Source organism: Alexandromys fortis, unplaced genomic scaffold (genome assembly GCF_014885135.2).
Source record: "Alexandromys fortis isolate MF-2015 unplaced genomic scaffold, M_Fortis_MF-2015_v1.1 scaffold_87, whole genome shotgun sequence".
Taxonomy (NCBI): domain Eukaryota; kingdom Metazoa; phylum Chordata; class Mammalia; order Rodentia; family Cricetidae; genus Alexandromys; species Alexandromys fortis.
In genome coordinates, this window is record NW_026067971.1 from 4,275,583 (window position 1) to 4,296,605 (window position 21,023).

Sequence of the window (21,023 nt, forward strand, 5' to 3'; positions counted from 1 at the left end):
TCTGCTGCTTGCTGTTTAGCCTTTGATTCCCACTTGCTGTACATTTAAACTCCCTCATCTGAAACAGAACTCACGGCTATCATGGATCATTCTCCATACCAAAAAAAAAAAATCTGACAACAGAAAAAAATAGCCCAATATGGGGACTTTAAAATTTGTTGGCTAAAGAGAGCCTTCATCCAGTAACTGATGGAAACAGACGCAGAGATCTACAGCCAAGCACTGGGCCAAGAGCCGAGAGTCCTGTTGAAGAGAAGGAGGAGGAATCGGATGGGCCAGGGGGGTCAAGGGAACCCGCAGAGATAGCTGACCTGGGCTCGTGGGAACTCACAAACTCTGGACTAACAGTCAGGGAGCCTGCATGGGACTGACCTCGGCCTCCTGCATGTGGGCCACGGTTTTTGTAGCTTTGTCTGTTTGTGGGGCTCCAAGCAATGGGATCAGGACCTGTCCCCAGTGCTTGAGCTGGTTTTTGGGAACCCATTCTCCATGTTGAGATGCCTCACCCAGCCTTGATGCAGGGGGAGGAGCTTGAACAGAGACAGAGGAAGAGTGGATGGTGGGGAGGGGGACAGGGAGGAGAGGACAGGGGAAACTGGCTGGTATGTAAAATAAATGAGAAAATTTAATAAAAATATTTTCTGTTGAAAGATGATGGTGATTTGAGCACTTGGGCTGGTTTTTTTGTGTGATCTGTCTGGGAGGCACTGGGCCAGAGGTCAGATGGCTGGAATCCACAAGAATGCCAGGTAGGTGAAGTGAGCTGCACTCTGGAAATAGGGAAGGGGATGCCCGGGGAAAGCTAGATGTATAAATGAACTCTGAGTTCAACTGAGAGAGTCTACCCCAGTGAGTAAGACGACAGCAATCTAGAAAGTCTTAGTCTTTGATGTTAATCCTGTACCCACACATATAAACATACAAACAATAAAGGGCTGTTATATCACAGTGGGATTATCAATATGCTGGGCTTCAGATTATTTGCAGAAATATTCAATTAGGTTCCAATAAATACACTGCAGGACATTAAATAATGAAAAGGAACTGGTAGTTTTCATTTTCTCTGTTTTTACCAACAATATATTTTATTGATTAATGACAAACTTGAACTAATCATCAAACTATACTGCATAAAGGGCTTTTGAAAAATGCATTCATTTCCTGATAATAAATAAATTCAGTTTTGTACAATTATCAAAACCAAGACAGTGACAAATAACAAGATAAGAAAATGGATCCTGGGTCCCAAATCCAATGACTAAAGCAAGGAACAAAGCTAAAGGAACCTTGGGATTTTTTTCCTAGGGTCACGTGCTGCAAACAGTTCCTCTCCACATCTCTGCCCTGGGCAATGGACTGAGCCAATCCAGAGCCATCACTAAGACATTCCCAGTTACACATTTTGCATGAGATGGGAAAAATAACCACAATAGCCCTAACCGTGAGCAGTGCTCTTGGTGGGTGAGGAGCCAGCATGGGCGCCTGTAGTTCTAAAACTCCAAACAGAAACAAAGGGCTTCTTACAGACACTAGGACGGTTTCAAGAGTGCCTCAGAAACACACATTTCCCTACTTTGTAAATACCCAAGAACTGAACGTCACCACCTACAGACAAAAAGCAAAACATAAATTCATCAGCACCATGTAGAATGACCCTCAAGGGAGCAGGCCTCAAGTCCTCATGTTTGTGAGCAGACTTAACTCTCCTCTGCAAAAAATCTACTGCTTGCAGTTAGTATCTTCAGGAGAAAGAACAGATACAACTCAATAAATTACATTTTATTCATCAAAATAAAGAGCTATTTTAAGGTTTGGCACTACATGAAACACTTCTCAGAACAAGTACGGGTTCAGAGATAGACTGCTTCCTGCCTCCTTTGCTATTTGCTAGAGCAGGAAATACCACACTTAACCTGGTGACGTACAGTTCTCCAGTGCTAGGGCCACAAGGTGAGCGTACTCACAACACAACAGCTGGCATTCAACAGGAGAGTAGCTGCAGTCAAAGGGGGCACAGAAAATGCTGGCTCTGTCGTCCCGTTCCTCCGCTGTGATTGCATTGCTGCTGCCGCTGGGCCCTAAGTCACATACAGTCAACCACATTAGTGGACCCATGGCCGACGTCTCGGATCTGGCTAGTTAAGCAGTCACACACGGCTACACCGGCACCAGCTCTGCAGTGAGACACAGGTCCAACCAGCTCCCACCTGGAAAGACAAGACGGGACTGACACAAGAGCACAGGGGTCCCAACTGGGGGCTGTGTTAAAGGACAGCAAGTTTCCAGAGGGAAAGGTATTTCCAAATGTTACATTAGTAACAAGCATTCCTCCACCATCTCAGGCCTGCTTCCCACAGCTTCCGTTATCTACAATACACCATAGTAAATGGAAAACTTTGGAAATCAGCAATGCTATACGCTTTAAATGCTGAGCTGTTCTGCCTTGCCTAGGATAGCCCCTGACTGGTGTGTCATTTCTATAGATGCCATCTGCTCACTGGTCACTGAGGAGGTGGACCAACCATCAAGGTTGTAAGTTCTTTTGGCAAGTTTATCTCAGCACACTGCTGAACACGCTCCGTTTGGTGAGTAACTGTCAGCCTTTAACCAAGCCTAATTTATGCACGGATTTATCTTAGGCACGTGTGGACAGGGGAAGCAGAGCTATACTTGTAGAGTTTGAGTCTACCTGTGTCTCAGGCACCCACCGAGGGAGGGTGGCCCCAGAGGATCATCAAAGAGCTGAGCCTTAATACCGTGGAGTGATCACACTCCACTAAAGAGACAGTATGTTACTTACTTATTCAGAACGGGATCGAAGGCTTCCACTGTGTTGAGGTACGCATTGCCATTGTGGCCACCAACGGCGAAGATTTTGCCCATCACCGTGGCGATCCCTACTCCACCCCTGGGAGTTGTAAGTGCCGCCACGTAATCCCACTTGTTGCTTCGAGGGTCATACCGCTCAACTGAACTCAAGGGCGAATTATCATCAAAACCACCTATGAGAGAAACATTTAAAAACAGAATTGCAGTTCATAATAACTTACAACTAAATCTCAACTCAACATCTTACAGAACTCAAGCTTTTCCTGGGCCTGGTGGTACACACCTTTAATCCCAGCACTTGGGAGGCAGAGGCAGGCTCTGCAGATTCCTGAGTTTGAGCCCAGTCTGGTCTACATAGCAAGTTCCAGGACAGCCAAGGCCTTGTCTCAAACAAAACAAAACCAACCCTCAAGCTATTTTTTAAATTTTCTTTTTAATATTTTTGGGTTTTTTGTTTGTTTGTTTGTTTGTTTTTGCTGTTTTCTGAGACAGGGTTTCTCAGTGTAACAGTTCTGGCTGTCCTGGAACTTGCTCTGTTAACCAGGCTGATCTCAAACTCAAGAGATCTGCCTACCTCTTCCTCCTGAATGCTGGGATTAAAGGCATGCACCACCCCAGCCCAGCTGAATAAATCTCTTCTAATGGGTTAATTTTATATCAACTGAAATGAAATAAATCCACTAATTTTATGTGTATAACCAGATGGATTTTTGGCATTCCAGTCTCATCACAACTGTAACCCTTTTCCTTGTAATCAAACCTCACTACTGCTCATGTCCATGTGGAAGACCAGAGCTTTGGAGTGAAATTTTCTATAGCCGTCTTTTTCACTGGCTCCATGTAATCTCCCTAGGTAATAGGAAAGAATCAGTGCTCGGGACATAGCTCAACAGTAAAGTCCTTGCCTAGCACACAAGGAGCTGGGTTCCATCACTACAAAGAAGGAAGCATCAAGGCCAAGGCAGAGAGGACGCAGGTGCCTGCACCTCACACTGCTGTTATTCAGATGGCTGAGCCCATTTCAGGTCGGATCTGAGGTCCATGAGGTTGTTTTCTGTAGTTCTCAGCGCTCGGAGTTGAAGCCAGAGCCTCCTGCATCTAGGTGAGAACTTTGCCACTGTGCTGTCCCAGATCCCAAGAGGGTTGCTTTAATGTTCAATCTGAGTTTGAACATCTGTTCAAAGACAAGATGCTCCTGTGGCCATGTGACACATGGTGGTGACCTGTCTATGGTTTGTCTGGACATGTGAAAGGCTGCAACCATACACTGTAAGAACTTCAGTTCTTTCACACTCAAACTCAACCTCCACTCTATTGCTTGTATAGGCACGCGGCTGTCTCTGCAAAGGAGGCTGAGGTCAATTGTGTAGTTGCCCTTGCTTCTCCAGCAAGAACACAGACTCAGCATTGCTTTGACTTGCAAATGTTAAACTAAAACAACAACCCACTCTGCTCCTAAGAACTGTAAATGGCATAACCCTAACAGCACACTTCTGTGTATAGCAGGATGTAACGTGCTAGTGGCCTTTCTGAGCAGAGCTCCTTCTTTGTAAGGAGGGTTACTAACCACAAAAGTGTCTGTGCTGAGCACAGCTGCAAATGTGCACTGTCTCTGACTCCCAGGACAGTTCTGACGGGGCATTCCCAGCCCACTCACAGTCATGAAAGGCCCCTTGGAGGCAGCACTGCACCCCACCTTTAGGAGCAAAATGATGCAGACTCTGCCTCCTCTTCATCCAGGGCAGACTGTTCCCTGCATGTAAGAATCAGAGAAAGCAGGGCTCTACACGTCCTTCTAGGTCAGCACTTCAAACAGTCAAAAAGCAACAGAAAGACTCACACAGGCTTCACACGGAAAAGCCATTGGGATTCTGGAAACCGTACTTTTGCTTTGAAATGAAGCGGAAGGAAAGCAGGTCTCCAGGCTTTGGAGGACTAGTTTTAGCAAAGCACGTCTGTTTCTATGTTTGCAAATACGTATTTCATCAAATGCAACCCCTACTTTAGATGTAATCTAAGTTTTGCTGTTTGGATTTTTGTTTGTTTGAGACAGGGTCTCGCTATGCAGCCCTGGCTGTCCTGGACCTCCCTATGTAGAGCAGGCTGACCTCAAACTCACAAAGACCCACCTGCTTCTGCCTTCTGAGCGCTGGGATTAAAGGTGTGCTCTACCATACCTGGCAGAAGTTTTAAGTATGAAGATTTAAATCAAGAAGCACTAATGTCAACTTTAAGAATTCAAAAGCACACCTCCGGGCTGGTTCTTAAAGATTAAATCTGATGGTTTGTTACTGTGTTATTTTATGGCTCTCGTCAACACATACCATGATATATTAGAGAGATGACATGTACTCACCAACAACATATAAACAACCGTGGAGTTCACTGACGCCATTGCCGGCTCTCCGCTGGCCCATCTCTTTGACTTCTATCCACTTATCCAGGTGAGGGTGATACCTTTCCACACTGGACAAGGAGGCCACTCCGTCATTGCCGCCCACTGCATAAACATGGTTCTAGAGGAAGGAAACAGGCACAGGATAAATGGATTTACCCACAGTCCTAACAGGCGAGCAGAATGTAGGAAGCCACCGCTTCAGGAACAGTCTGGTACAGAGTCAGCCCTGTAGCTGCTGGCGTGAATTAGACCACGTCGCCCATGGGAAGTGCTGTGTAACTTACTACTAAAGCCACAGAGCCAACGCCTCCGCGGGGAGTGTTCATTGGTGCCACTGCGCTCCACTGGTCAGACTCGATGTCGTATCTCTCCACGTCACTGAAGCAGGTATTGTCATCTAACCCTCCAATTGCATATATCGGGCCCCCCAAGGAGGCCAAAGCAATTCCTCGCCTGCAAAAAAAAAAAAAAAACCAGTAAAGCCTGTTTCAGGAAAAAAGAAGACATTTTTATCTACGCAAACCACTTCTGAGGATGCTCATCAAACTGTGTGGTTTTCTTCCAGTGTTTTAAAATGTATTGTTTCTGAGTAGGTGCTGGGTCCTTTGACCTGTATGGTGCATGGGAAACTTGGGTCAAGCTCTGGTTCTTTTTTCTTTATTTTTTTTTTCTGGGGGTTGAGTCCAGGACCTTGCATCTATCAGAAATGTATTTTACCTCTGAGCTACATTCTAACCCTAAATCAGAACTAATGATGCAAAACCCAACAAAACAGAATAAAGAAATCCAAAGTGTTCAATTACCAAGCAGACAGTTACATAACTGAGGAGCTAATTGGGCTGATAAGAGAACAGTCTTCTATGGATTCAAAAAGCAAACCAGTGCTAAACTAATAGGTATGTTTAGTTGCAGGGTTTTACTAAAACACCACACAAAAAAGAACATTCATGTTTCTATCACATGCTGTGTAGACACTGCTTTATTTCTGAAAAGATTTTTTTTGAAAGGATGACTCAGCCCCTACTGAAAGTTAACTCACTGTTATAAGGACAATAAAAAAGGACAAATTATAGCCACCAAAAGTTGAGCTATTCTAAACCACTGCAGTAGACATAGAGGCCTTGAGGATAAACGGTCCCTGGTAACATTAGAGATGTGAACAGCAGCTTTGCCCCTTCTTAAGCTTCTTGGTGAAAAGCACGGAATGCTCCAGTCCCAGTGGGTACGCAACACTCAACTACTGTCACACAGCACTGTACCGGGTGTGTTCCTAACCTGATTCTCTTCTTAATGTAGCCTAGGCATTTATTATCTGTGTTTACATCACTCACTTCTTTGTGCATCCCTACATACACCTCGTTTTCAAATTATACACAGATTACATGAATTGCAAAAGATGCACCTGAACCAAAGATTTAAAGCATAAAACAGCGCAGCGATCATCCTACAGAGAGCACAACATAGCAGCACTGTGATTATAATCTCCCCGAGAGCTCTTCACTCTTGAATGCAGACGACTGTAAACTCTCTCCTCTATGTAGACTGTACTGTGAACACGCTAGCCCTCTCCTCTATGTAGATGACTGTACTGTGAACACGCTAGCCCTCTCCTCTATGTAGACTGTACTGTGAACACGCTAGCCCTCTCCTCTATGAAGACTGTACTGTGAACACGCTAGCCCTCTCCTCTATGTAGACTGTACTGTGAACACGCTAGCCCTCTCCTCTATGTAGACTGTACTGTGAACACGCTAGCCCTCTCCTCTATGTAGACTGTACTGTGAACACGCTAGCCCTCTCCTCTATGAAGACTGTACTGTGAACACGCTAGCCCTCTCCTCTATGAAGACTGTACTGTGAACACGCTAGCCCTCTCCTCTATGAAGACTGTACTGTGAACACGCTAGCCCTCTCCTCTATGAAGACTGTACTGTGAACACGCTAGCCCTCTCCTCTATGAAGACTGTACTGTGAACACGCTAGCCCTCTCCTCTATGAAGACTGTACTGTGAACACGCTAGCCCTCTCCTCTATGTAGATGACTGTACTGTGAACACGCTAGCCCTCTCCTCTATGAAGACTGTACTGTGAACACGCTAGCCCTCTCCTCTATGAAGACTGTACTGTGAACACGCTAGCCCTCTCCTCTATGTAGACGACTGTACTGTGAACACGCTAGCCCTCTCCTCTATGTAGACACTGAACCCGCTATCTCTTTCCTATATGTAGACGACTATACTGTGAACACGCTAGCCCTCTCTATGTAGACCACTGTACCGTGAACACGCTAGCCCTTTCCTTTAAGGTCTGTATTTCACACTTGCACAAGGCAACTACTTTACTCTGCACCAAACACCTGCACACCCCATCTCCCACCATGTAGTTCTAACTGATGCCTTAAGCTTTAGTACATACCCTTGTTTGACACCTGTTAGAGGGTCTGTCTCTAGAATATCTGGTCTGCTTGTTTTGGGGGCTGCTGCTGCTGGCTGTTACTTTGTGGTCCTGGGGACCTGAAGCATGCTAGGTAAACCCTGTGCTACAGAGCTGTAGCCCCAAGCCTACTGCCTGTCCAAATCCTGCTTTGGTGACATGATTTTAGTTGCTATTTTATCTCAGGATGTTGGAAGATACTATTCAAATAATTAATAAAAATTTATAAGCAGGTAAATTACTGAATTATGTAATTAGCAATCTCCCCTTTAGACAAGCTCTAATAATCAAAATATAGTTCAACTTATTATAGATGAGAATTTAATATATCTTAAAATCAGTAAAGAAAACAAATCAATAGAGCTATTTTCTTAACAAGAAAATATTTTCTTAACAATAAGCTTTACTCCTAGTTACTATCTTATTTAAGAGAAACACTGCATACATTTTCCTTAAGGTCAGGAACAAGACAAAAATACCTATTTCAATTTCTATTCATATGGTAATAACTTGTCAGTCAATAAAGGAGGTATGTAAAACAAATTAGAAACCTAAGAGTGTATGAGGAGGGGCTGAGGGATGTCTCGGTGGCCAAGAGCACTTGCTGTTTCTGACAACTCTGACTCTTAACTCCAGGGGATTTGACACCCTCTTTGGCCTCAGTGGGCACACACACATCTGTAAAGAAAAATGTATTGGGGAACCGGCAAGAGTTGACAGTGCTGCATCGATGATTTTCTGAAGCTGTACTACAGCTGTGAGATGTTAAGAACAGAAGCCGGATCAAAAGATAAATGGATATACCTAGCGTGTCTCAGCTGCAAGCCAAGTGACTCTTTGCTCTAGAGGGCTGGCTGCCCTCCAGCATCGGAGGCTTTTTAGCAGCATCCCTGTGTCCTAGGAGATACTAGCAGGAACTGTCTGGCCGAGGAGGAGGTAAGATGATCTTCAGCTGAGAAGACCTGATACCTGTAACTCTACATTCCCTTGAACAGAAGTGTGAGGCCCGCCTGCATGACAGGAGATCCGGTCTCGACACAACAGAAAAAGAAACAAAGCAAAGCACCATGGGCCGTGGAGGTGGCTGCAGGTAAAGGCACTCACCACTGAGCTTGGGGACCTGCGTTTGGCCCCCAGGACCCATGATGGAAGGAGAGAACTGATTCCTGTGAGCTCTCCCTGACCTCACATTGCACTCCTGCTGCAGGCACGCACCTCCCTTCTCCACCAAAATAAACAAATGAGCACAAAGAGAGTTTTAAATAAAATTAAACAAAATGAACAAAAAAAGGAATGCTACCGTATTTGCAATTTTTCTGAAAAAAAAAATCTAAAGTAATTTCAAACAAAAAGTTTCAAAAAGAGCAGCAAGGCTTCCTACAGAAGACTCTGGCTATCATGATGGGAACTAAGAGGCAAATCCATTTAAACAAGCTTGAATGTATGTGTGTGCGCGTGTGCACACGAGTGCACGCACACGCGTATACATGCACAGGTGTGTATAGGTGCTGGAGTTCACAAGAAGTGTCAGACCCCTGAAGCTGGAGTTACAGGTGGTTGTGAGCTGCTCATTGTGGGTGCTGGGAACAGAACTTGGGTCCTCTGGAAGAGCAGCAGAATCTGACTGCTGAGCCATCTCTCCAGCTCCCTACAATTCTATTCTTAAATATAAAAGTTGTGACAAAGCATTGCTTTGGGTGCGTTGACAAAATGGGCTTGAGAAGATAAGTTTCTAAAGGTGGGGAAAAAATCCTCCAAGATAAGACTTTTCCATATTTGTCCTTCTGACTTTATACTATCAGTTCAAAAGGGAGCTGCATGGTACCTACCTCTTGGTATTCATTGATGCCTTCATCATCCATTTATTAGTGAGAGGATCAAACATCTCCATGCTACCTAAGTGTTCATTCCCATCATGGCCACCCACTGCATACACTTTACCTGTCAAAACAAGTATTTTCATTTGAGTCCCAAGTGATATTAATGTTATTTACATGCAAGCAATACATAAGCAGAATGTCATAATAAATTAACTTTTAACTTTTTTTCTGTTCAACATGGAATTGATGTCATCAGGAGAAAGTGATAATCAGTGTAAGCTTTCACTAAACGTGTGTAAAGCTGTAAACCTTCAAACGCCATTCTTGGGTTTCATCACTTTTTATTAAATAGCAAATGAAATCATTAATTCTGCTTTTAAAGCAGGTCAATAAATAAAAAAGGCTAATAACAAGTTATAAGGAAAATGTAAAACTGTTAATATAAAGTGATCATCCTCTCTCTAAGAAAGCGAGAAGACTGTGGTCTAGGACCGAGCTATAGCCTCAGCAACCCCAGCACTTTCCTGCACTATACACTTACAGAAATCACATGTGAAATCATTACTAAAAATTAACTGCAGAACCATCGAAAATTGTTAGAAAGCTTTTAAGAACCACCTTTTCCTCATGTTACAAGAGGACAAACGTTTCTGAAAACACAGGCCGGGAGACAGCTCAGCAGTGGGACGTGCTGGGAGCTCTTGCACATGATCCACCAGCAGCACGCTGAGGCTCTAAACTGTCTGGAGCTCCAGTTTCAGGGCGATCTGGTGCCCTCTGCTGGCCTCCTCTTGCACCAGGACACACACGCAGACACACAGCCAAACACACAAAACAAAAGTAGCTTTAATCTCAACACTTGGAAGGCAGAGGCAGGAAGATCTCTGACTTCAAGGCCAGCCTGGTCTATAGGACAGGTTCCAGGACAATAAGGGCTACACAGAGTCTCGGAAAATCGAAACTGAGTAAATAAACAATAGAATAAATAATAAAAAAAATTCAGCCAGACAGTGGTGGCGCATGCTTTTAATCCCAGCACTTGAGAGGCAGAGGCAGGTGGATCTCTGTGAGTACAAGGACAACCTGGTCTACGAGAGCTAGTTCCAGAGCAGCTAAGGCTATGACACACAGAAACCCTGTCTCAAAAAAAAAAAAAAACCTCTTGAAGTACATAAAAAAATAAGTTAGGAGTTGGGAATGTAGTTCTTGCCTATCACACAGGAAGCTTCAGGTCAGCTCCCAACACTGTAAACTAGATGTGGGGGTGCACACCTGTGATCCCAGCCTGAGAGGTAGAAGCAGGAGGATCAGAAGGTCAAGGTCAGTCTCAGGTACACAGCAAGTTCTAAAACACAAGGGACTTTCTCTTGAAAAAAATTTAATAAAAACAAACTGATTTAGAACCAAAAGATTTACTATAATTGATCTTAGGACATTTTATATGTAAGCCAAGTGTTCTACTTTTGAGACACATTCTAAGCCTTTGGCAATTTGAAACAGGGTCTTGCCATGTAGCTCAGGCTGGCCTGGAATTAAAATCCTCCTGCCTCAGTCTCCAAATGCTGCTATTATAAGTATGTGCTGCTTTCCCAGTTGCTCAGTTTTAAATGTATACACCAACATGATCATCTATACACCAACATGCAATTTATACACCAGCATGCAAATTTACACACCATCATGCTAATTTATATACCAACATGCAAATTTATACACCAACACACTAATTTACATAGCAATGTGCTAATTTATATGCCAATATGCTAATCACACCAACATGCCAAACATCTGTGGACAGAGGCCCGCAAATGACCACCACTCAAACATTTCATCAATATATTAAAATACATTACAATTAATATTTTTCCTTATAAAGCTCATGTAATGAAGAAGAGCACCATAGTTTAATGATGTCACTTCAGCAACAGCAGGCTCACCTTCCACAGAGATCACACCCACGTGTCGCCTCCGGCTATTCATTTCTGGTCCAAAGAACCAGCTGTTCTTGCTGATAGAATAGCATTCAATACTACGGAAGGGGTCACCAGAGCCACCTCGGCCACCCACACAGAACAGAACACCTGGAGGCAGAGCACAAGACACAGGTCAATATCATGGCTTTGAAAACTTTATTTTTTAATCAGTTGGAAAACAATTGCCAAATTCTGAGTAATGTTTTTTTTTAAAGGATGAATTATAAAATCTAATTCCCCCCCCCCTTTCCTTGAACTTTTCAAAGACTATGATTCATCGGTTATCTATCCTTTCTTATATCCTCACTCATTACAAGTGTCCTTGCTAAAGTCATAATGGAACTGATTTTATTTAGGAAAAAGGACAAATGTATTCCTACACTGCAAAGAGAACCTCTGCACAGCTATCTGCTTCAATCAACATCCCATGTTTCCCTCTCAACACAAGGCAGAGTTAAACACACTCTAACTGTCTGGAAGCCTCCTTAGAAGGAGACCTAGAGGTCTCCACCCTGTTTCTATGCTTTGCCCACTGGCCACTCTCCACTTTCTATGCTCCGAGGAAAGGTCCATCTCTTTGTGTTACACTGCCTGTATCTCAGCATCTTCAGTGAACACGCCGAGCCACGCAGCCACCTGAGGCCTACAGAGCCCAGACAGCCTGTGTCCAGAGCACTGTCTTCCTTCCTTTCCCGACATGTCCAACCTGTCCCTATCAAGCTGCCATTATGTGGGTGCAGGTATCACCGGCTATGACTCAGTTACAAGATCCCAGCCCTTCCAGTCAGCCAACAGAACTGGGCTGATTAAATGACAACAGCCCCACAGCCCACAGGAAGCAGCACTACCAGGAGGTGTGGCCTTGTTGGAGGAAGTGTGTCCCTGGGGGTGGGGTTTAAAGTTTCAAACACTCAAGCCAGGCCCAGCATCCATTCTTCCTGCTGCCTGTGGATCTGGATGTAGAACTCTCAGCTACTCCTCCAGCACCATGTCTGCCTGTGTGCTGCCTGTCATGCTTTCTGACGTGACAATGGTGGACTAAACCTCTGAACTGCAGGCCAGCCCCAAAGAAATGTTTTCCTTTGTAAGAGTTGCCATGGTCATGGCGTTTCTTCACAGCAATAAAACCCTAACTAAGACAAGGACAATCTAATAAAAAGCTGTTTCAACAGGCTCCCATAACCTCTATCCAAAAAGCTTCAGCAAATGCCCTGGATTGTAAAGATGGTTAAGGTGCCATATTCCGTACCTACTCACCACAACTGGAAGGCAGAGACTTCAGTGTGACTCAGAACCATCTGAAGGTGTAGAGCACAGATCTGGGGTCTGACCCTCAGATTCTCTGACTCAGTCACTGGGGAAAGGTTTAAGGACTGAATTTCTAACAGGCTCCTGGGGTGGCCATTGTCACCACACTTTGAGAAACACTGAGTGCTGTCATGGTAAAGTCTTAAGGCTAGAGATGTGTGTGCTCAGGGTTAGAACGCTTGACTGAAGGCCAGGGTTCATCCCCAGAACTGCAAGATAACATTCACCTTCAGCACAGCACACATGCCCTCCAGTCAGCCCCAGCAGTAGCCAAGCTCCAGCGCACGTATCCAGCGCATCCAGCACCCACCGTGGGACCCCTACAGCGCTGTGGTGACTGTCATAACCAGAGGACAACTGTGGGAGTGAGTATCACACACTAAGCAGACAGTGCCTGCCATGTCCTCAGCACTCTGGGGAGATAAAGGGAGCCACTTTCCTCCTAAAAGGCATCCTGAGGATTTTTGAAGAAAAGGCTGAGCTTTATTCTCTCTTGGAAACTTTTCCTGTCCCTTACAAAGCAGCTTCCATCATCCTCTGCACCCCACGTTGGGTGGTCACCACACTGGGTGGTCACCTCACTGGGTGGCCACAGCACCTGCAATGCTCTACTGAATTTATCTGTTAAATTGTCTTTTCCCTGCACCAGACCAAGTTCCCAAACACAGGCTGTCTGTCTGCACGTACAAACAGCCCAGAGCCTGCAAGAACAGGCATTAAATGTTATTTAATGAGTCACTACGAAGATGAATGCGCTGACCCACTCACACTCCCCTTTCCACGAATTCACACTAAGTCAGAGAAACCCAAGTAAGAGGAGATCAGAAAGATCATGCAGTCAATCTTATAATAAACCAAGGTCTTGGAAGATTAAGGAATTGGTTCAATATAACGACAGTGGCGGGACTATAATCCCAGAATGTAAACTCATTCTTAGATGACATTTTCTCTAAACTACATAGGTGACCTTTGAACATGTTATGAAACAAACAAACAAACAAACAGAAATAAAAAGGAGGCAAAACTATCAGAATACAAACGTTGTTTCTGTAGAGTTTGGAAAACTTCAGCCTAATTCTTAGTTGTCTCTTCTCTAAATGGAGAACCACCATCCCTAAATGGAAGAACACGTCCCTAAATGGAGGAACACCAGCTCTCTGACCGAAAGCTGGGTCCTCTGTGAAAACCTGTTCTGTAACAATCTTATGACATGTGAGACCACACACATGAAAGTCTGGTATATTCTGGCATGAGCCTAGGCTGAATTCAAATCTGGTTTGCAGAACACTTTGCCAAGCAAGTACAAAGCCCCAGGCTTCATCCCCACAGCAAACAAGCAGAGAAAATGGTGAACTTAGAGAATTTAATTAAACATTTTAACCATATGAGACAGGATTCACAAAACCAGAGTTCTGTGATGGGGAAACAGGGCTGGCCTGGAAGTCTACATAGTCACTGTCTAGACTAGGCTGGCATCAAACTCACAAGATAAAAGTCTACCTGCCTCTCCCTCAAAAGTGCTGGGATTAAAGGCATAACTGAAATAGAAACTTTAACTCTATTTTCTGACATTAAAGAAGAAGAAATAACAGTCTTTCTCACACTACTAATTATTTGGAAGAACATCCTCAGAAGCAGGTAACTCATACTCAGGCTGACTCTATGGCTGTCAGGCTTCTCCCCACATCACTATCTGGTAACAATGCAGAGGGAACTGATGTACAGGATTCTGTTGGCTGAGCTGCTGGACTTCACTTGTATTCTCTCATCCCCCAAATATGAAAATAAAAGTGATCAGGGCACGGTGATACATACCTGGAATCTCAGCCTGGTTTATGTGGGGACTTTCAGGTTGGCCTGGGAAGTATAAGACCCCATCTCAAAACAAGACACACACACACACACACACACACACACTTTTCTTGGAAAAATATAAAGTGGAAAATAGTAAAACTAATAGGAAAGTATGTGCTTCTTAAAGTATAGGAGTTTTAAATTCTAAGGGTTTAACACAGCCTTTCACACAAACGTTACGTATGTTTTTTTAAATATTTATTTATTATGTGTAGGGCCCTGGTCTCCCTTACTCCTGGGGTGCATTGGCGGGGACAGTTTGTTATTTGTTAACTAAGCTTCCTGTGTGTTTCCGTACTATCCCTGCCCCACCTGGTGATTTAGCTACAAGCAATCTTCTACATTGTTAACTAAGTTTCCTGTGTGTTTATTTCCCACCTCCCTGGGTGGTGAGATCTTTGTGCTGCAGTTAGGTAGAAAAGGGCTTCCCCAAGTCTGAATAAACGGCATTCGCTTGATCTCCTATCGAATGACCCTGGTCTCTGTCTCTTGTGTTCAATCTCCAGGCCCTTGCCCGGACTCGCATTCGGTACAGCTGCGCGCGAACTGTACCGAGGGTGTAACACCAAAACCGGGTGCTACAATTATGTATACAATAGTCTGTCTGTGTGTATGCCTGCAGGCCAGAAGAGGGCACCAGACCCCATTACAGATGGTTGTGAGCCACCATGTGGTTGCTGGGACTTGAACTCAGGACCTTTGGAAGAGCAGGCAATGCTCTTAACCTCTGAGCCATCTCTCCAGCCCCGTTAGGTATGTTTTTATGCTTTTCTTTGGATTCTGTAAAATACAATGACAAGTACTGAAATATGTGACGTGTGCCAAGCTCAATGTCTGGCACTATCGATACACGCCTTAAAGATCTTCAGCCACTTCTGAAGAATAGGTCAGTCTCGAGACATGTCAATAAACAAATTACAAGACAACACAGTCAAACAAGTTCCAACAAAGTTTTCTAAAGGCCCCAGTAGTGTCTAATCTGCCCAAAGAACCAGGGAAGATCTCAGAGGAAAAGCCTTTGCCTCAGATTTTGTAGGATTTACAGTCTTTTATAAAAATTGGCTTATTGTAGGCAGGCCCAGCAGTGCATGACAGCGATCAAGAATTCAGGAGTCAGAGGCAGGGCTGTGGGTCTGAGGACAGCCTGGGCTACAATGAGATTTTGTCTAATAAAACCAAACTCAAAACCAAAAAATTGCCATGCTAGTAACTAAATGATGTACATTAAGAATCACACACACACATACACACACACACACACACACACACACACACACACACACACCCCTACTGACTAATTACTCACTTAAGACACTCAGACCCGAATTATCTGACTATCAAGTGTAGGCACACATAACCAATAGCCCTCAGCTACGTCAAACCCTTTCTGGCAAGCTGCTGAGACGAATGATAATTTACTGACCGGCCGTATGTTTCCTTGGGGTAGTGCGGACTGTGTACTCAAAGTCAGGGACGGGTTTGCTGCTCAAATGAAGGTGGTAGTTTCTAGCTTCATCCAGCAGATCTCTACACTTTAGGTTCTGCTTGACAATCTGTTCTTTTGCCACCACACCCATAAGAAAATCAACCGGCAGCAACGGCAGACGGACCTAAAATCATTGACAGTTACATGTGAAGTAAAAGTTGAAAATAATTGTTAGACATGCTTTTAAAAAACAACTATAATCACACTTTGATATGTTTTCTTCTTCTGAGTAAAAATATAAATTTGTTCTTAATATGCTAAGATTTTGATAACAACATTAAAATGTTTTATTAAATCCAAGTATCACTGAGCATGGTTAATCATATCTGTACTCCCGGAGTATGGGAGGCCAAGAGAGGAGGAGCCTGAACTTGGGGCCTCTCAGTGATAGAGTACCAGGCTAGTCTGGGCTACATTGTCTCTGTCTCCAAGAAACAATAAATTGAATCAAGTACCCAGTGTTTTTAGTTGGTTTTGTTTTGTCGTTTTGTTTCGTTTTCAGACAGATTTGAAGGCAGCCCAAGCTGGTCTCAAATGTGAGCCAAGGATGCTTTCTGACTCTGATCCTCCGGCCTTTATCTCCTCTATACTGTGGTTCCAGGCAAGAACCATCATGCCTGACTTGTGCCGTGTGGAGGATCAAACCCAGGGCTTTATTCGCGGTAGGCAAGCAAGCTGTCCACCAAGTTCCCTCCCTACCTCGATCAGAATGTTTATCAATTCCAAAGTTGTAACAAAGCATTAATTTCAGAAAAGGGTAAGTAAAGGAAACCATTTCTCTTCTAAGTAGTCTTGTTTCACTTCTCAGGAAACAAAATAAACACAAGGAGGGAGAGGTGGAGGGAAGGCAAGAGCAGACAACAGGGAAGGAAAGGGGAACATGGGATACAGACCTGGAAGGCTTACTGTTAGTTCCTTATCACGGCACCCACAGTACAGTCAAAAACAACCATCATAACAAACACGTTTCTGAGGTTTGAAACTTTAGCACCCAAAGTGATACTATGTGGGTTTTTTTTTCCAGAATACATCTATAATCATTAGGAAAATGAGTCATTAAAACTTAGAAACTTCATTATAAAGGTATGTTATAGGTAGAACTGTGTCCTAACACTGTATCCATGACTATTTCATATCGATATTTTAAAAACTTGAACTAGGAATCATTCAAGAACAACAAGTGCAGATTGCCATAGTGTAGGAACCGCACAGCCATGAAGAGTTAACTCCAGAGCCCTACACCCTGTAAATGGCAGCGCACAGAACCAGCACAGCACGGATCCGCTTCCACGCAGCCTCGCCTGCACACAGCCCCCTGCAGCCCTACCTGTGCGAGGGTCTCGTCCAGCCACTTGGAATGGTGCTGGGGATTGGCTAGGAGCCACTTGATGGCCGCACTGTAGACCTGCTTTTCGCTGTCGATGTTGAGATCGCTGGAGGACAGCAGCTTGTGGAGGTGCTGGGGTGACACGCTCACGAAGTCTTCGCATCCCACCACTTCCGTGAAGTGCTCGCAGGCGTACTGGTCCGCCATGTCCATGAGGTCGATCCGGTTGTGGCTCTCGGCAAAGGCTCGTACTGCCAGGCAGTTGGACGGGTGAAAATGCAGCTTCATGTATTCGCAGCAAGCCCTGGCCACCAGTTCAACCTGCAGGATGCAAGCCGCATACAGGAGGGGCTGGACATTGTCCACTGTCAGAGTGAGCCGGGAGGAGTACACGAACTTCACCAGGTCTTCCACCGCATCGCCGTCAAAGTCCCGAATCTCGATCAGCGCCTGCTTGGCTTCAGCCATTTCGGAAAGGAACATGGCTCTGAAGTAGGGAATGACGCAAGCCAGCACCAGTTTGTGACAGGAGATCAGCTTCGAGCCAACCTGCTCAAAACCACACATGGTGAGAAGGCAGTTCTAGCACACTCCCTCAGGGCAGCAGAGAACACACGCTGTGGACAAGGACCACATTCTAGGCAGCTTAGACTAGAGGACTCATTTGAATAATGCAATCCTTAGCTTCAATCTAGGCCAGTTGCTTAACGAACATAATTTTCATCTCCCAAATCCGCCACATTAAACTAATGTTTTCTATATTATCTCATATGTAAGGATCATTTTGTGAAACAATAACTTTTTCTTTTTCTTTTCTTTTTTTTTTTTTTTCTTTTTTGGTTTTTCGAGACAGGGTTTCTCTGTGGCTTTGGAGCCTGTCCTGGAACTAGCTCTGTAGACCAAGCTGGCCTTGAACTCACAGAGATCCGCCTGCCTCTGCCTCCCGAGATCATCAATAGCCTTCTTATAAATGGACAAATGGACTGGGAAAGAAATTGTGCCCTTCACAATAACTTCAAAAAGTATCTTGGAGTAACTCTAACCAAGGAAGTGAAATATTTTCTAATATAAACCTTAATACATCGAAAACATGAAATTGAAGAAATATAAGAAAATGGAAAGCACTCCTATGCTCCTGGATCTGTAGGATTAATATAATAAAAATGGCCATCCTGCCAAAATCAGTCTACAGACTCAGTGAAATCTCCACCAAAATTCCAACACAATTCTTCACAGAAATTTTTTATTTTAAGTTAATTTTTAAATTTCCACTTAAGTGGGGTTTTCCTTTCCTTTCATTAAACATAGATTCTTTTCTCAAACAATATAATCTGAATACAGTTTCCCCTCCTTCTTCTCTTCCCAGCTCCATCACGCACACGCATGCAAACACACACACACACACACACACACACACCAAAACCCCAGGATAATGAAAACTATCCTGAGTAACAAAAGAGCTGCTGGAGGTGTTGCAGTACAGAGCTACAGTAACAAAACAGCATAGTACCAGGGTAAGAACAGACATGTTGGTTAATGGAGCCCAAAGAGTCGGACATAAGCACACACACCTTTGCATACCTGATTTCTGACAAAGAGGTCAGAATTACACACTGGAAAACAAAGAGCATCTTCAACAAATGGTACTGGTGAACCCGGATGGCTTCAGTAGGAGAATGTAAACAGATCCATACCATTACCCTGCACAAAACTAAACTCCCACCTGATCAAGGACTTCAACATAAGACCTGATTCACTGAGGCTGATAGAAGAGAAAGTGGAAATAGTCTTGAAGTCACTTACACAGGAAAAGACTTTCTGAACAGAACACCGTTAGCAGAGACACTAAGACCAACAATTAATAAATGGGACCTCATCAAACTGAAAAGCTTCTATTTGAGCAAAGAGACTAGCCACAGAATGAGAACAGCTCTTTTGCAATTACACTTATGATAAAGGGTTATTATCTAAAATTTATAAAGAACTGGACATCAAGAAAACAAATACACCTATTTAACAGAACTAAGCAGGGAGTTCTCAAAAGATGAAAAACCAATGGCTGAGAAGCACTTAAATATTCAACATCGTTAGTCATCATGGAAATGCAAATCAAAATTACTTTGAGATTTCATTTTACACCAGTCAGAATAGCCAAAAGCAATAAAACAACTGATAGCTCAAGCAGGTGAAGATGTGGGGAGAGGGGGACACTCATCCGTTGCTGGTGGGAGTGCAAACTTGTGCAGTCACCATGGAAATCAGCATGGCGGTCTCTCAGGAACCTGGGAGTATATCTGCCTCAGATACAACTCTACAATTCTTGGGCATACACCCGATGAACTCTGCATCCTACTGTAGGGATACCAAGTTCATCATCATTGTGCCTATCCGCAATAGTTAGGGATTAGAAGCAGCCTAGATACCCATTAACTGATGGATGGGCAATAACGACGGAATATTATTCATGTTAAAAAGACAAAATTATGAAATCTGCAGGTAAATAGGAGATAGGAAAAAAACATCCTGAAGTAACCCAGACCCCAAAAGACAAATATTGTATGTTTTCTCATACATGAGGATGTCAGCTTTTAGGCCTTTGATGTGCTTGCTACACCAAGGCTAGGTATCCAGTATGGGACTCCTAAGAAGGGGAACTAGAATAGACAGCTATGGAGAAATGGGGGTGGTTGGGAGAACTGGGGTGAGCTGATTAAATGGAAAGAGGGGCAGGATGAGAACAAGAGGAGAAATATGGAGAGGGACAACACTGAGGGCCATTTATGGGGTCCTAAAACCTATTACTATAGAAGCATCCTAAATATATAATACATATATGAAAGAAATCTAAATAGAGGCACCAACAACCATAGAGATGATGTTCCAACTAGACATCGCTCAAAACCAAGTGAAACCTCCAGGGTCAGGAATTGATGTCAGCAGAGTTGTTGGCCCAAAGGCCTTCTAGGAACTTCCAAACATCTCAGGCTATTGCCAAAAAAAATTGCTTATTCTCCACAAATTTGAGGGAAAGGCCCAGTTGTTAAAGAGAACGCTTACCTATATCTCACTGATCACGGAGAAGCTGAGCTGCTGCCTAACAAGTCTTCACCGCTCCTGGCTAGTGTTCATGGCACTGAGAGGGACACTGCATGCTACCAGGGGAGAAAGGTAACCACCAGCTCAGCTACAAACCTGGTGATGGACGACAGTGACCTGTCTGTAAGACAGGCTGGTGAAACACTGGCACAAACACTATGGGGCAGCCAATCAGCCTCTGATTGGAATTAAGGCCTCTCCAGGAGACGGAACCCATACTGGCATTGCTCAGGTGGTACCAAATACCTCGGTTCTGCTGAAGAAGCAGCGATAAAATGACTCCTAATGACGTTCTACTACGTCCACAGATGGGTGCCTCACTCAGCCATCAGAGACACTTCTCTCCTGCAGAGACCCACAACTGGACAGTGTGGAGAGAGAGAGAGAGAGAGAGAGAGAGAGAGAGAGAGAGAGAGAGAGAGAGAGAGAGAGAGAGAGAGAGAGAGAGAGAGAGAGAGAGAGAGAGAGAGAGAGAGAGAGAGAGAGAGAGAGAGAGAGA

The 21,023-nt window shown here is 44.2% G+C and overlaps 1 protein-coding gene across 3 annotated transcripts in view; it reads right to left on the bottom strand.

Moving 5' to 3' along the window:
* Window positions 1-884: 884 nt before the first annotated feature.
* Klhl8 (kelch like family member 8) overlaps window positions 885-21,023 on the bottom strand; it is a 42,528-nt gene continuing 22,389 nt past the window's right edge. For 2 of the 3 annotated variants that reach the window (XM_050155856.1, XM_050155857.1), the window contains exons 3-10: window positions 17,429-17,977; window positions 16,039-16,225; window positions 11,418-11,561; window positions 9,490-9,601; window positions 5,512-5,680; window positions 5,186-5,345; window positions 2,801-3,002; window positions 1,130-2,207 (exon numbers count right to left, since the gene is read on the bottom strand). In XM_050155856.1, coding sequence (XP_050011813.1) covers window positions 2,084-2,207; window positions 2,801-3,002; window positions 5,186-5,345; window positions 5,512-5,680; window positions 9,490-9,601; window positions 11,418-11,561; window positions 16,039-16,225; window positions 17,429-17,977 — 1,647 coding nt within the window. In that variant the 3' untranslated portion in view covers window positions 1,130-2,083. Of the gene's footprint in view, window positions 2,208-2,800; window positions 3,003-5,185; window positions 5,346-5,511; window positions 5,681-9,489; window positions 9,602-11,417; window positions 11,562-16,038; window positions 16,226-17,428; window positions 17,978-21,023 lie in introns of all 3 variants that reach the window. The other variant, XM_050155858.1, reaches the window with a different exon arrangement.